We start from the raw sequence: 14,945 nt of genomic DNA on the forward strand, positions 1-14,945 counted from the left end.
TTTTTTTTTTTTTTTTTTTTTTAATTTTTTTTTTTAACGTTTATTTATTTTTGAGACAGAGGGAGACAGAGCATGAACAGGGGAGGGGCAGAGAGAGAGGGAGACACAGAATCCAAAACAGGCTCCAGGCTCTGAGCTGTCAGCACAGAGCCCAACGAGGGGCTCGAACTCACGGACCGTGAGATCATGACCTGAGCTGAAGTCGGACACTTAACCGACCAAGCCACCCAGGCGCCCCCTTGGTTTTGTCTTTTGATTGTGATGCACCTGGTTGTAGTTTTGTTTTCTTTCTCTTTTTTCAACAAGAAAGAAATGGCTTACTCCTGTGGCAGGGCATTTGTAAACATAAGGCTGAAGTCTAGGTCAGGGGGCTCTGTCCAGGGAGGGGGCCAGGATGAGAAGTGGCTTGTTTTCTGGACTTGCCTGTTCTCCTGCATATCCCGTCTCACCCATTGTCCTTCCTTTCTGGTTGTGGCTTCGTTATTATTATTGTTGTCGTTGTTATTATCTTTTTACTCAAGCTTATTTATTTATTTTGAGAGACAGCGAGAGCATGAGCAGGGGAGGGGCAGAGAGACAGGGAAAGAGAATCCCAAGCAGGCTCCGCACTGTCAGTGCAGAGCCCGACATGGGGCTTGAACTCAGAAATCGAGAGATCATGACCTGAGCTGAAATCAAGAGTTGGACGCTTAACCGACTGAGCCACCCGGGCACCCCTGGTTTTCTTTATATTTATCTTGTTTTGGGGTTTGGTGCTCTTCTTGAGTCTGTAGATTGATGCTTTTCATCAGTTCTGGAAAACGATTGGTCAACACCTTCATTTATTGATTCTGCCCTTCCCCTTCCTCCATCGATGCCAGTGGTATGTTAGAGCTTTTGACTAGGTCCATATGTCTCTTGAAGTTCTTCAAGATTTTCACTCTGCATTTTGCTTGTGGGTGGGACTACAGTTGGTCTGTATGTGTTGACCTAACCCCCGGCAAGGGGAGTGTGGGTGTCCCGGCTGGTCCTGGTCACAGAGGTGACTGGGACACTTCACTCCAGTGGGACCTTGTTGAAGGGTTGTTGTAGATGTCCCTTGTTTGGTTGAGGAAGTTGCATTCTTGGCTTACTAAGAATTAAAAAAAAAATTTTTTTTAATTAATTTTTTTTTATGTATTTTTAAGACAGAGACAGAGCATGAAGGGGGGAAGGTCAGAGAGAGAGGGAGACACAGAATCTGAAACAGGCTCCAGGCTCTGAGCGGTCAGCACAGAGTCCAACGCGGGGCTCAAATTCATGGACCGCGAGATCATGACCTGAGCCGAAGTCGGATGCTTAACCGACTGAGCCACCCAGGCGCCCCTTTAATTTTGATGTTTATTTATTTTTGAGAGAGAGGCAGAGTATGAGTTGGGGAGGGGCAGAGAGAGGGGGAGATTCAGAATCAGAAGCAGGCTCCAGGCTCTGAGCTGTCAGCACAGAGCCCAAAGCAGGACTTGAACTCATGAACTGCGAGATCATGACCTGAACCGAAGTCGGACGCTCAACCGACTGAGCCACTCAGGCGCCCCAATGTTTATTTATTTTTGGGAGACAGAGAGAGAGAGAAAGAGAGAGGGAGAGAAGAGGTGGGGGAGGAGCAGAGAGAGAGAGGGAGACACAGAATCCGGAGCAGGCTCCAGGCTCCGAGCTGTCAGCACAGAGCCCGACACGGGGCTCGAACTCACAGACTGCGAGATCATGACCTGAGCCAAAGTCAGACACTTAACTGACTGAGCCACCCAAGAGCCCCTCTTTTCTTTAAGAAGGCTCCATGCCTAGCGTGGGGCTTGAACTCATGACCCTGAGATCAAGAGTCACGTGCTCTCCTGACTGAGCCAGCCAGGCACCCCCTAAAATGCCTTTTCTGAAATGAGTTAATTATTTGGCTTTTCTCAAGCAGCTATTTTCAGGACGTTGTCCAGTAGCACAAGTATGTCATTAAAAACGATCTTGTTTCTTGTTATTAAAATTTCTACTTTGCTTTGAAGTGACGATTTACAAGTGTGTGTGTCAGTGTGTTGTTACCACTAACAGAGAACAGTCTCTTATGGACACGAAAACGTACCGAAGCTCGGAGCCCTTGTTTTTCTGTAAAAGAAAAACGTGCCCCTGCGTGGCGGTACCGCCAGGCCCTCTGTGTGGCACAGAGGATGGCTGCACTTGCCGCGGTTTCATTACCCGAGGTTACGGACGCTCTGCAGTCTGGATAGCGCAGTCCGGACGCCCTCTCCCACCCTGGGGAGGCCCTGGCCAGCTGTGGGATCGGGCGAGGCCACGGCCCTCTGCGGCAGCATGCCCGGCGCAGGCTCAGTGGGCACCCTACGTGTCAGGGGAGCCAGGAGCGGTCGCTTGTGGTCGGCAGCTGGTGGCAGCGCTCGGGTCAAGCTAGACGCCTGTCTTGTAGAGTGATGCCCGTGCTGTGGCTGGGCCCAGGGGTGAGTTTGTGGGGGGGCACGGCCAGGCAGGTTTGAGGGTGCACGGAGAGAGCTGCCATCCAGCCTCTGACCCTGAGCACTGCTGGCATCGGAGTGAGCGGGCTGTTGGGAAGCCAAGTTGGGGACTCAGGCTATGAGCACGAGTTTGTGCACATTGGGTAGGGGTGTGCACGGCTGTCTCTAGAAGGGTCTGGAAGCATGGTCCCCACTGCAGTGAGGGTTTGGGCAGGGCTGGCCCTGCGTTGTCTCCCCTCCTGGTCCCACCATGAGGTAGGACTCGCAGATGTCTGGCTGCAGCAGTGTGGTTTCACTGCCCACCCTCCTCTTCCCTCTCCCAGGTGCCAACCAAGAATGACAGGAGCACAGGTGAGTGTGGGGGAGGCTGCCCTGGCCCCAGACCTGGGGCCGTGGGGGCTGGGGTGCGGGCCCAGAGCTGTACCCACCGGCCTCTCCCCCAGAGGGAAAGGCCCACCGGGAGCACCGGGAAAAGCTGGAGCTGGTGGCTTCCTTCTCCTTCTTCGGCAACGTCATGTCTATGGCCAGCGTGCAGCTGGCGGGTGCCAAGCGGGATGCCCTGCTCCTGAGCTTTAAGGATGCCAAGGTAGGTGATGGCCTTGGAGGTGGGAGTGGGTGTGGGAGGCCTGTGGGGGGAGGGGGGATTGGGGGGAGGGGAGTCTGGGGCCATAGCTCTGACCTGCCCTCCAGCTGTCGGTGGTGGAGTATGACCCAGGCACCCATGACCTGAAGACCCTGTCTCTACACTACTTTGAGGAGCCTGAGCTACGGGTAGGTCCAGGCCATGCCCCCAGCCCTCCCTGCCCCCCTCCCTCCCGCCCCAGCCCGTTGCCCCCTGCTCCCCTCCTATCCCCAGGCTGGCCTAACGGTGCCCTCTGCCCCCAGGATGGGTTCGTGCAGAATGTGCATACGCCGCGGGTGCGGGTGGACCCCGACGGACGCTGCGCGGCCATGCTCATCTACGGCACACGCCTGGTGGTCCTGCCCTTCCGCAGGGAGAGCCTGGCCGAGGAGCACGAGGGGCTCATGGGGGAGGGGTGAGTACCGGGACAGGGGAGGGGCTTGTCCAACCGGAGCTCTCTCCTTCCTCCGCCCACTAAAGCCTGTCGCCCCCAGGCAGAGGTCCAGCTTCCTGCCCAGCTACATCATCGACGTGCGCGGCTTGGACGAGAAGCTGCTCAACATCGTAGACCTGCAGTTCCTGCACGGCTATTACGAGCCCACCCTGCTCATCCTGTTCGAGCCCAACCAGACCTGGCCTGGGTGAGGCCCCTCTGCTGTGGCTGCAGCCGCCAAGGCCTGGGGTGGGTCTCATTTGGGACCGGGACTGGGCCACCCCGCCCTTGGCGTGCTGTGACTGGCCCCCTGGCTGACGTACTTCTTTGTCCCCAGGCGGGTGGCTGTGCGGCAGGACACGTGCTCCATTGTGGCCATTTCACTGAACATCACGCAGAAGGTCCACCCTGTCATCTGGTCTCTCACCAGCCTCCCTTTCGACTGCACGCAGGCCCTCGCCGTGCCCAAGCCCATCGGTGAGCCCCTATGGGGCTGGGGGTGGGGGGTGGGGGGAGGGCGCTGAGCCCCGCCCACCAGCATGTCCATTTCCAGGTGGGGTGGTGGTCTTTGCTGTCAACTCGTTGCTGTACCTGAACCAGAGCGTCCCCCCGTACGGCGTGGCTCTCAACGGCCTCACCACCGGCACCACCGCCTTTCCCCTCCGTGAGTGTGGGCTTGGGCAGGACCGCAGGGCAGGGATGGCAGGAGGGCTGCGGAATCTGTCTAACCGCACCCTGCACAGGCACCCAGGAGGGCGTGCGGATCACCCTCGACTGTGCCCAGGCAGCCTTCATTTCCTACGACAAGATGGTCATCTCCCTCAAGGGCGGTGAGATGTGAGTCTCCCTCCCTTCGGTGAGCCCCGTGCCCTCCGCCCTGCCCCCACCCTCCCTTCGGTGAGCCCCGTGCCCCCCCTCTGAGCCCTGCCCCCAGCTCAGTGCTCCCCGTCCTGGCAGTTACGTGCTGACCCTCATCACGGACGGCATGCGCAGTGTCCGCGCCTTTCACTTCGACAAGGCGGCCGCCAGTGTCCTTACCACCAGCGTGAGTTGGGACTGGGTGGGTGGGAGGTGGCCCTGGGTCTGGGCCTGATTTCACCCTGACCGCCCACTGGTCTTCAGATGGTCACCATGGAGCCTGGGTACCTGTTCCTCGGCTCTCGCCTGGGCAACTCGCTCCTCCTCAAGTACACAGAGAAGCTACAGGAACCTCCGGCCAGCGCCGTCCGAGAGGCTGCTGACAAGGTGGGTGCCCGGGGCCTGTCAGGACGCTGGCCTCTTGTGCAGGGCCAGCCTCAGAGGGCTGCTCACTGTCCCCTCCTGCCTCGCAGGAAGAGCCTCCCTCGAAGAAGAAGCGAGTGGACTCCACGGTGGGCTGGTCAGGTGAGGACAGGCCTGCACGGGACAGGCAGGGGCTGGTGGGGTTAGGCCCGGCGGCCAGGCAACCGGGCCTCCTGGCCCGACGGGGTCTCTTGTCTGCTGCAGGGGGCAAGTCGGTGCCTCAGGACGAGGTGGATGAGATTGAAGTATACGGCAGCGAGGCCCAGTCGGGCACACAGCTGGCCACTTACTCTTTTGAGGTGAGGTTGGGCACAGGGAGGGGCCTCCCACGCCAGCCGACCTGCCTGCCTGAGCACTGCTGTGTCTGCAGGTATGTGACAGCATCCTCAACATCGGACCCTGTGCCAACGCTGCCATGGGCGAGCCTGCTTTCCTCTCTGAAGAGGTGCTTTTGGGTGAAGAGATGGGGGGCAAGGGGCTCACGCAGTAGTGGGGCCCTGTCCTCACTCTGAGCTGCTGTGCAGTTCCAGAACAGCCCCGAGCCAGACTTGGAGATCGTGGTGTGCTCCGGCTATGGGAAGAATGGGGCCCTGTCGGTCCTACAGGTATGTGGGGGCAGGCGGTGTGGTGCCTCCTGGCGGGACCTGGGTGACTGACACCCCCCCCCCCCCCCCTCGTCCTTCTAGAAGAGCATCCGGCCCCAGGTGGTGACAACGTTTGAGCTTCCTGGCTGCTATGACATGTGGACAGTCATCGCCCCTGTGCGCAAGGAGCAAGTAGGTGTATCCTGGGCTGGTGAGGAGGCCCTGAGTGGGGCAGGTGACCCGTTGCTGCCTCCACATGGACTCAGCCTGAGCGTGCGGGTGGCTTGGAGGCAGTGGGGCCCAGGACAGGGCTGGCCGTGACATTTTAGGCAGCCCCGGGTGCACACTTGCTCTGGTTTGGCTGGGGGTCTGCCCTCCCCCCACCCTCTTCCCAGGCACTCCTGGTTGGGTGGTGTGATTCCCGCTCTCCTTCTGCTGTCGCAGGAGGAGACCTCTAAGGGGGAGGGCGCAGAGCAGGAGCCCAGCACTCTTGAGGCGGAAGACGACGGACGAAGACACGGGTTCCTTATCCTGAGCCGGGAAGACTCCACCATGGTAAGGGGTGGGGGTCCCGCAGCCTGGGGCGGGGTCCCACGGTGAGCGTGCGCCTCACTCTCCCATCACCTGCAGATCCTGCAGACAGGGCAGGAGATCATGGAGCTGGACACTAGTGGCTTTGCTACGCAGGGCCCCACGGTCTTTGCTGGCAACATTGGGGACAATCGCTACATCGTGCAGGTGTCGCCGCTCGGCATCCGCCTGTTGGAAGGAGGTGGGCTCGGGCGGGTGGGCAGGTGGGCAAGGGTGGGCGGTGCTGACCACCCGGTGCTGACCGTCCTGTGCCCACAGTGAACCAGCTGCACTTCATCCCCGTGGACTTGGGCTCCCCCATTGTGCAGTGTGCCGTGGCTGACCCTTACGTGGTCATCATGAGTGCCGAGGGCCACGTCACCATGTTCCTGCTCAAGAGCGACTCATATGGGGGTCGTCACCACCGCTTGGCGCTGCACAAGCCCCCGCTGCACCATGTGAGCCACCCTCCCCTCGCCACACCCACAGCCTGCTGACTCCCCTTCCCCCGGAGCTGAGCCCGGCCCCTCTCCCTGCAGCAGTCCAAGGTGATCACGCTCTGCGTGTACCGTGACGTCAGTGGCATGTTCACCACTGAGAGCCGCCTGGGCGGGACCCGTGATGACCTGGGGGGCCGCAGTAGCTCGGAGGCGGAGGGCCAGGGCTCCGAAACCAGGTATTCTGGGTGGCCGGGGCACGGGCTGGGGCCAGGTCCCCTGCGGCAGGCCACGCGTGACCTGTCCTCCGGCCCCGGCCTCCAGCCCCACGGTGGACGACGAGGAGGAGATGCTGTACGGGGACTCGGGCTCCCTCTTCAGCCCCAGCAAGGAGGAGGCCCGAAGGAGCAGCCAGCCCCCTGCTGACCGGGACCCTACCCCGTTCCGGGCCGAGCCCACTCACTGGTGCCTACTGGTGCGGGAAAACGGAACCTTGGAGGTGTGTGATGCCCTGCACCCCACGCAGCTCCCTGTCCCCTGCTCCCTGCGGCTGCTAATCCCACTCCCCACACAGATCTACCAGCTCCCTGACTGGCGGCTGGTGTTCCTGGTGAAGAACTTTCCCGTGGGGCAGCGGGTCCTGGTGGACAGCTCCTTTGGTCAGCCCACCACACAGGGTGAGGCCCGGAAGGAGGAGGCCACGCGCCAGGGGGAGCTGCCCCTTGTCAAGGAGGTGCTGTTGGTGGCGCTGGGGAGCCGCCAGAGCAGGCCCTACCTCCTGGTGAGTATGGGCCCTCTGTCCCCTCATGGTGGCTCTGCACTGCCCCCCTGCCCCTCCCCCTGTGACCCTGCAAGGCGCCCCCCCTTTCCTGTGGTGACCCCACAGTGCGCCTTTCCTCTCCCCTGGTGACCCCTCACTGCCGCACAGGTGCACGTGGACCAGGAGCTACTCATCTACGAGGCCTTCCCCCATGACTCCCAGCTCGGCCAGGGAAACCTCAAAGTCCGTTTCAAGAAGGTGCAGTGACCAGGTTGTGCTGGGTGCGGGGTGGATGTGGAACGTGTCGGGGGCAAGACCCGGCCCTCATGGTGCACACACCTCCACCCCCAGGTCCCTCACAACATCAACTTCCGCGAGAAGAAGCCAAAGCCGTCCAAGAAGAAAGCGGAAGGCGGCAGCGCTGAGGAGGGGGCTGGGGCCCGTGGCCGTGTGGCACGGTTCCGATACTTCGAGGACATTTATGGCTACTCCGGGGTAGGCAGGTGGCTTTGTGGGGGGCCCTCGGGGGGGCGCCGATGGGGCTTCCTCTCATAGTACCTGCCTTCAGGTGTTCATCTGTGGCCCCTCACCTCACTGGCTCCTGGTGACTGGCCGGGGGGGCCCTGCGGCTGCACCCCATGGGCATCGATGGTCCCATTGACTCCTTTGCCCCATTCCACAACGTCAACTGCCCCCGTGGATTCCTGTACTTCAACAGACAGGTAGGGAGACCCCAGGACCGAGGCTGCTTCACGTGGCCCTCCTCACTTCCACCTGACGCTCACCGGTGATGCCTGGGTCAGGAAGAGGTGCGGGGGCCCCCGAAACGAGGCCCTCAACGGCTCGGCACAGGGCAGGATCCTGGGTTTCATCTGGAGGGTCAGGGAGCTGTCTAGACAGTGGACAGGGCCAGGGTCAAAGAGGTGCAACCTGGGGCTTAACGCTGGGAAAGCTTGGAGGACAGGGCAGGCGGCAGTGGAGACCGTAGCCCACAAGGGCACCCGTTTGCGGGGCCAAGGTCTAGTCACTGCTTTGTGGCTCAGACCCCAGCCCTGCCCTTCAGGAGCTGTGTGACTCTGGGCAAGACGCCCACTCTCTCCGAGCCTCCCATTTCCTCCTCCATGATGCCAGTACATTGATAGAGGTGACCCCAGGTGACCGAGAAAACAGCGATGATAGCACGGCCAGGGCTTTGTAGATGCTGACACGCTTGGGACCATGGGTGAAGGGTGGCCCTGGCAGGGGCTCCCTTGCCCGTCTGTGCGGACTCTGGTGTGGTCAGTGTACCGGTAAGCTTTTGCTTGCAGCCTCTAGCTTCCTGTGAGCCTGGTCCTCCCTTGCCCTGGCCCAGACAAGTCTGTGGCCAGCATCCCAGTCCTGGGTGAGCCTGGGAGAGGGGACAGCAAGCTGGTGAAGCACAGGACAGCTGGTCTCAGCCCCTTGCACACCTGTGCCGGTAGAGCGGAGGGCTGTCCGCACGGAGCCCTCAGAAGCCCGGGATTGCCTGGCCTGCCTTTGGCGGGTGCCTGGCCTCCCTGACCCTTGTACCCCGCCTCCCAGGGTGAGCTGAGGATCAGTGTCCTGCCTGCCTACTTGTCATACGACGCCCCGTGGCCTGTCAGGAAGATCCCACTGCGCTGCACAGCCCACTATGTGGCTTACCACGTGGAGTCCAAGGTCTGACCCCGTCCCCTCGAGGCCAGAGACCCTCTGGGTCTTGCCTCCGGCCTGCCCGTGACACCCTCCACTCTCCCAGGTGTATGCTGTTGCCACCAGCACCAACATGCCGTGCACCCGCATCCCACGCATGACCGGCGAAGAGAAGGAGTTTGAGACTATCGAGAGAGGTGCGAGACGCCCAGAGGGGGGCTTGCTGTTCGGGCTGCCAACCCTGACCGTCGCCTTTTGTCCTTGCAGACGACCGGTACATCCACCCGCAGCAGGAGGCCTTCTCCATCCAGCTCATCTCCCCAGTCAGCTGGGAGGCCATCCCTAATGCCAGGTGGGGCCGGGTCTGGCTGGGGACCTGGGGCCAGCCCGTAGGCTGCATCCTGACCCTGTCGTGTGCAGGATCGAGCTGGAGGAGTGGGAGCACGTGACCTGCATGAAGACGGTGTCGCTGCGCAGTGAGGAGACCGTGTCCGGCCTCAAGGGCTACGTGGCTGCTGGGACCTGCCTCATGCAGGGGGAGGAAGTCACGTGCCGAGGGCGGGTAAGGGGCTAGCAGGAGGGGGCGGGCCGCGCCCGGCAGCCCCAGCGCCGACCCTGTGCCTCACCCACCCTCCTTCCCCGGCAGATCCTGATCATGGATGTGATCGAGGTGGTGCCTGAGCCTGGCCAGCCCCTGACCAAGAACAAGTTCAAAGTCCTGTATGAGAAGGAGCAGAAAGGGCCAGTAACTGCCCTCTGCCACTGCAACGGCCACCTAGTGTCTGCCATCGGCCAGAAGGTGTGCCCTCTGCCACTGCCCTCCCGAGTCCTGCCTGCTGCCCGCCACTCGCTGCCTACTCCTTCTGTCCCCCTAGATCTTCCTGTGGAGCCTGCGGGCCAGCGAGCTGACCGGCATGGCCTTCATCGACACCCAGCTCTACATCCACCAGATGATCAGCGTCAAGAACTTCATCCTGGCCGCCGACGTCATGAAGAGCATCTCGCTGCTGCGCTACCAGGAGGAGAGCAAGACACTGAGCCTTGTGTCCCGGGTACCCGTGGGGCCTGCGCACAGTGCTGGGTGGGTGCTGGCCTCAGGCCGACCTTGACACCCCTCCTCCCCGTCCTCAGGACGCCAAGCCCCTGGAGGTGTACAGTGTGGACTTCATGGTGGACAACGCCCAACTGGGCTTCCTGGGTGAGCACAGGGCCCGGGGGGCTTTGGGGTCTTTCAGGCTTTGGGTGTGGCCGGGCTGACCCTGGGCGCTCTGCTCCCCAGTGTCTGACCGTGACCGCAACCTCATGGTGTACATGTACCTGCCAGAAGGTGAGTGTTCCCTCTTCCCCTTTTGCGGGGCCGGGGGTTGGGCGGGCAGTGACCTGAGCTCCCTCTGGCTTAGCCAAAGAGAGCTTTGGGGGCATGCGCCTGCTCCGCCGGGCGGACTTCCACGTGGGCGCCCACGTGAACACGTTCTGGAGGACCCCATGCCGGGGGGCTGCCGAGGGACCGAGCAAGAAGTCAGTCGTGTGGGAGAACAAGCACATCACGTGGTTCGGTGAGTCCCGGGTCAGATGGGGGCAGGTGTGTGGTGCGGGGCAGGGGACGGTCAGCCCGGCTCACGCCGTGCCTCCCGCAGCCACGCTGGACGGCGGCATTGGGCTGCTCCTGCCCATGCAGGAGAAGACCTACCGGCGGCTGCTAATGCTTCAGAACGCGCTGACCACCATGCTGCCCCACCACGCCGGCCTCAACCCCAGGGCCTTCCGGTGAGTTTGCCCCGCTCCCTCCCCCCCCCCCCCTTCCCCCCCACCCCACGTCCTGCTGCCCTGCTGCCCTGCTGCCCTGCTGCCCTGCTGCCTGCCTGCCTGCCTCCCCAGGATGCTGCATGTGGACCGGCGCATCCTGCAGAACGCGGTGCGCAACGTCCTGGACGGGGAGCTGCTCAACCGCTACCTGTACCTGAGCACCATGGAGCGCGGCGAGCTGGCCAAGAAGATCGGCACCACCCCCGACATCGTAAGCCCGCCCCGTCTGGCCCGCCCCGCCCTCCCCACTGCCCCCTACCCCCTCACCAGCCCCTCTCTCTCTGCAGATCCTGGAGGACCTGCTGGAGACGGACCGCGTCACCGCCCACTTCTAGACCCACCCCCGTGCCCCACCCCCACCCCTTTTTGTACAAAACACGAGGAAAAAGAGTGATTTGAAGAGAGTCTGTGGTCATTACAGGGTCTCCCGGCTGGGCTGCGGCCACAGCCCCGTGTTGTCCCCCACACCCGCTCCAGGCCGCCGCTGCCTCGGCGCCCCCGGTCTTGGGGCACGTGCACCTTCAGCCCTGATCTGTTGCTTGGACGCTGGGTGAGCTCTGAGGTCTGCTGTCCCTGGGGCTCCCTAGGTCTCCAGGTACTGGGAGAGCTCCTGGGTCTCCGGCAGGAGGCCCAGCTGGAACAACAGCCGAACCAGGAGGGCAGTGAGCCGCATCGACAGGGTCTCCACCCTGGGGTGGGAGGGCAGAGGGGTCACAGGTTGGTGGGGAGCAGGTATTGGCGGCCTGCCCCAGCCTGCCCCCTCCCACCCCCTCACCTTAGGGCCACTTCAAATTTGAATGTCTCCCAGATGACCTTGACGTGGCGCAGGAGGCTGGCACCGTAGACGCTCTGGTACGCCACACCCGCCAGGCGGCTCCAGCCCCTGACCGCGCTGCCCAGAGACACGGTCAGTCCGGCACAGTCATTCCACCCCCCACCCCCCCCCCGGGCATCACCAGCCAGCGCCCACCTCTTGGCCATGAGGAAGTAGCGGTCAACAGGGGCGCCCAGGGTGGTGGTGATGGCGCGCACGGTGTTGATGTTGCGCAGCACGAGCAGCATGGACCGCGGCAGGGCCTTGAGCACCCGCACGATGTCCGCGAAGTGCTCTCGCGCCATGGCCTGCATGTAGGCTGCCTCCTCGCGGCTCAGCAGGTGCGAGCGCCACAGCTGCCCCAGGCGCACGGGCCGCTGCATGAGCACCTCGGAGAAGAGGATATAGTCTGGGGGGGGGCGGGACAGTGAGCCAGGCCCGCGTGCCCCGCGAGCCCACACGCCTGCACGCCCCAGCCTCACCTTGCACCCCAAGTGCGGCTGCGTGTGTCTTCATTGCCGCGTCGTCCCTCAGGATGATGGCCCGCCACAGCTGGCACAGGGCTGCCCGGTCCCTAGGGGAGCTCAGCAGTAAGGCCAGAGCGCCCCGGCCAGTGCCCCTCCTCTCCCCCCCCCTTGCTCCCTGCTTACTTCTCATCCAGAAACTGGTAGAGCCCATGGTCCAGCAGCACCAGCTGTGCCTTCCCATCTGGGCCTTTCCGCACCAGAACTAGGGACACAGCACATTGGCTCTCGCCCCCCTACCCCTGGCCCCCCACCCTCACCCCGGGGTGGGGGCTCTTCCTACCATTGCCAGGGTGGGGGTCAGAGTGGATGAAGCCTGTGTAAAATATCTGCTCAGCAAAAGTCTGAATGAGCTTCTCTGCTATCTGGAGAGAGAACAGGACTACGCCACCATGGCCCTGTGCTCAGGGCGCCCACGCACCCCTCCCACACCCACGCGCCAACGCGCACGGCACTCACGTCCTTCACTGCCAGCCCCATGGTCTTGATGGCCTCCACGTCGTTGACCTTGCAGCCTTCACAGAATTCCGCTGTCAGCACACGCTGGGAGAGAGCAAGTGGCTGAGCTCAGCAGGCCCGTACGTTCCCACCCAGGAGGGGGCCCAGCCCACCTTGCTGGACGTGTCCCAGTACACGCGGGGGACCACGATATAGCGGAAGTGCTGCAGCTCCTGTGCACAGCGCTCGGCGTTTCGGCCCTCGTTCTCGAAGTCCAGCTCCTGGGCCAGGGTGCCCTTCAGGTCCTGGGGGCCACACGGGCAGCTGGGGGTCCAGGTCAGGGACCAGCCCACCCCCAGCACACACGTGCAGACACCGCTCCAGCCTGCCTCTGGGCAGCGGTTACCTGGAGGACCCAGCTGAAGCCGAAGCCGGGGTGCATGAACTCGATGAGCTGGAGCAGGAGCTCCAGGGTGTGGATGTCGCCGTCAAAGCGGTCCCGCAGATCGATGTACTGCACCTGCGTCAGGCAAGGCTGCAGGGAGGACCCGGGGCCGCCGCCACAGCCCCAGAGCCCGCTGTGGAGCGGCCCCCCCCCACCCCATACCTTCACAGCCACGGCCGTGCCGTCGTGCAGCTTGGCTCGGTGCACCTGGGCCAGGCTCGCGGCAGCGATCGGCTGGTAGTCAAACTCCTGGAAGAGCTTGTGGGGTAGGGCCTGGAAGTCTTCAAGGAATAGCTCATCCACCTGGCAGGAGAGGCTTCTTGGAGCAGCGTGGGGGCCGCTGCAAGGCCCCCAGCTCCCAGCCCAAGAGTAGGGCTCACCTCCCGGAAGCCGCGGGTGAGGGCCCTGTCCTCCAGCACACGCAGGGTCCTGATATACTCCGGGGGCAGCAGGTGGTTGAAGGAGCACAGCCCCTGGCCCAGCTTCACGTAGAGGCCCCCGTTGCTGATGGCCCCGGCCACCAGCGCGTCAGCCGCCCGCTGGTGACATGCAGACATCACCTCCAAGTACCCCGGGCTGTTCTGACCACAGGCATGGAGGGAAGGGATGGGGGCAGGCAGGCGCCTCCTTAGTGCCCCCAACACCCCAACACCTACCTCCATCTGGCCTGTCCCCTTCCCCTGGCCCTCCCCCCACCGTGGCCAGGACACAGGGACAAACCTCTTCCACCCCTCGCAGGACGACGTTTGCACACCACCAGTAGTCCAGGGAGATCTGGAGGCCGACCCTCAGAGACCTGTGGGCACAGGCTGTCCTCAGCCCTTGGCAGGCACTGGGCCTCAGACCCCCCACTAGCCCACCAGACCAAAGTGAGCACGTGGCAGGGGCTGTGGGGATCACAGGGCGGACCAGGATGCAGAGGACGGGCTCTGGTCTAGCCTCCTTGCTCCCAGACAGCATTGCCGGCAGGGCGGTCTCCGTTCCTGGTCTGCACAATGGGCAGCCCGCGTCCGTGCAACCCCTGTCCCTGAACGCGCATCAGCGAGCACCCAGGATGTCTGGGCACGGCTAGCGCCCTACCAGTCAGGCATGGCTTCTTTCTCATTCTTTCACAGCACCTAAGAACTGGTGCAGCAGTGATGGCCGGCAAGCTGGCTGCTGTCACCAGCTCCTATGTGCAGATGTGACCTGGCTCCAGGCCCCTCCGTACCGCTGGCCCTGCCTCTGTACTCAGCCTCCTTTCCCGGACTGGGCTCTGCCAGTGCCCCCCCCCCCCCCCCCCCAGGCACTCTCCACATGTCCCCGGACAGCTCCACGGAGCTGTCCTGGGGGCCCAGGCCCCTCCTTATGACAGCGAGGGTACTCACTCCCCGCCCTCCAGGCTATGGACAGGGACCCTGGGTCTGGAGAGGGAAAAAAACCAGGGCTGAGTCCAGGCCTCTGGCGTCACAGACCGCAGACCCTCAGACCTTTGAGTGGGGTGTGGAGAGGACCTGAGGCCACTGGTCAAGCCAAACCTCTACCTCCCTGCCTCTCGGTCACCTCCGCCACAGAAGGGTCGGAATTAAAAGGCGGGAAGGAATAGGCTGCTAGATCCCGGATAGGTTTGCTTCCTTGCTGCAGTACACGCTGCTCCCAGCAGTCACGTAGAGCAGCGTCTGAGTTCAGCCCACGCCCCGTGCCTTCCAGACTGTCCCCCGTAGACCAGCTCTGCCCCACTCACCCCCAGCCCGACACAGGAAACAAACAGGATTGCCTGTGAAGAAGGGAATGCATGGTTGGCAGGGTGAGCAAGAACACAGGATTTCTCTGAGCTCCACAGACACAAGGCAGGGGAGAGGGCTTCCCTCCCTGAATAATTCAGTCCAAAAGCCAATGCAAGGTCTGCAAAGGTGGTGGCGGGGGTGGGGTGGGGGGGCTGGATAACTGCTTCACGCGAGGTGACTGATCGAATAAGCCACTAAATTAAAGACGAGGGAAACCAGGATTCTCCCAGTTGGAGAAGGGGGTCACAGATCTAGAAAGGGAGAGAATGAGAAAGGTCCCTGTGGAGAAGTATCTGTGTGAAAGCAAGGTTTGGTAGGAAACAAACACACCTAAGTACGCG

At 62.5% G+C, this 14,945-nt stretch overlaps 2 protein-coding genes across 4 annotated transcripts in view; one reads left to right on the forward strand and one right to left on the reverse strand.

Annotated features, from left to right (window-relative positions):
- CPSF1 (cleavage and polyadenylation specific factor 1) overlaps window positions 1-11,017 on the forward strand; it is a 19,206-nt gene extending 8,189 nt beyond the window's left edge. The window contains 37 exon segments of the mRNA XM_049632741.1: window positions 2,798-2,825; window positions 2,918-3,060; window positions 3,165-3,245; window positions 3,360-3,511; window positions 3,591-3,737; window positions 3,867-4,006; window positions 4,083-4,193; window positions 4,273-4,366; window positions 4,487-4,574; window positions 4,652-4,774; window positions 4,861-4,912; window positions 5,015-5,109; window positions 5,181-5,255; window positions 5,335-5,415; window positions 5,497-5,586; window positions 5,839-5,949; window positions 6,025-6,166; window positions 6,244-6,422; window positions 6,504-6,640; window positions 6,726-6,900; window positions 6,976-7,182; window positions 7,330-7,419; window positions 7,513-7,656; window positions 7,730-7,777; window positions 7,779-7,883; window positions 8,722-8,838; window positions 8,918-9,008; window positions 9,079-9,163; window positions 9,232-9,373; window positions 9,458-9,610; window positions 9,687-9,863; window positions 9,943-10,009; window positions 10,091-10,138; window positions 10,212-10,367; window positions 10,449-10,578; window positions 10,690-10,828; window positions 10,905-11,017. Of these exon segments, the coding sequence (XP_049488698.1) occupies window positions 2,798-2,825; window positions 2,918-3,060; window positions 3,165-3,245; window positions 3,360-3,511; window positions 3,591-3,737; window positions 3,867-4,006; window positions 4,083-4,193; window positions 4,273-4,366; window positions 4,487-4,574; window positions 4,652-4,774; window positions 4,861-4,912; window positions 5,015-5,109; window positions 5,181-5,255; window positions 5,335-5,415; window positions 5,497-5,586; window positions 5,839-5,949; window positions 6,025-6,166; window positions 6,244-6,422; window positions 6,504-6,640; window positions 6,726-6,900; window positions 6,976-7,182; window positions 7,330-7,419; window positions 7,513-7,656; window positions 7,730-7,777; window positions 7,779-7,883; window positions 8,722-8,838; window positions 8,918-9,008; window positions 9,079-9,163; window positions 9,232-9,373; window positions 9,458-9,610; window positions 9,687-9,863; window positions 9,943-10,009; window positions 10,091-10,138; window positions 10,212-10,367; window positions 10,449-10,578; window positions 10,690-10,828; window positions 10,905-10,952 (4,191 nt within the window). The 3' untranslated portion in view covers window positions 10,953-11,017.
- Window positions 11,009-14,945, reverse strand: part of ADCK5 (aarF domain containing kinase 5) — a 17,799-nt gene continuing 13,862 nt past the window's right edge. The window contains exons 4-15 of one of the 3 annotated variants that reach the window (XM_049632743.1): window positions 13,559-13,634; window positions 13,219-13,419; window positions 13,001-13,141; window positions 12,800-12,913; window positions 12,567-12,698; window positions 12,415-12,498; window positions 12,239-12,320; window positions 12,082-12,160; window positions 11,914-12,005; window positions 11,588-11,840; window positions 11,393-11,500; window positions 11,009-11,306 (exon numbers count right to left, since the gene is read on the reverse strand). In XM_049632743.1, coding sequence (XP_049488700.1) covers window positions 11,201-11,306; window positions 11,393-11,500; window positions 11,588-11,840; window positions 11,914-12,005; window positions 12,082-12,160; window positions 12,239-12,320; window positions 12,415-12,498; window positions 12,567-12,698; window positions 12,800-12,913; window positions 13,001-13,141; window positions 13,219-13,419; window positions 13,559-13,634 — 1,468 coding nt within the window. In that variant the 3' untranslated portion in view covers window positions 11,009-11,200. Of the gene's footprint in view, window positions 11,307-11,392; window positions 11,510-11,587; window positions 11,841-11,913; window positions 12,006-12,081; window positions 12,161-12,238; window positions 12,321-12,414; window positions 12,499-12,566; window positions 12,699-12,799; window positions 12,914-13,000; window positions 13,142-13,218; window positions 13,420-13,558; window positions 13,635-14,945 lie in introns of all 3 variants that reach the window. The other 2 variants (XM_049632742.1, XM_049632744.1) reach the window with 2 other exon arrangements.

Source organism: Panthera uncia, chromosome F2 (assembly GCF_023721935.1).
Source record: "Panthera uncia isolate 11264 chromosome F2, Puncia_PCG_1.0, whole genome shotgun sequence".
In the NCBI taxonomy this organism is placed as follows: Eukaryota; Metazoa; Chordata; class Mammalia; order Carnivora; family Felidae; genus Panthera; species Panthera uncia.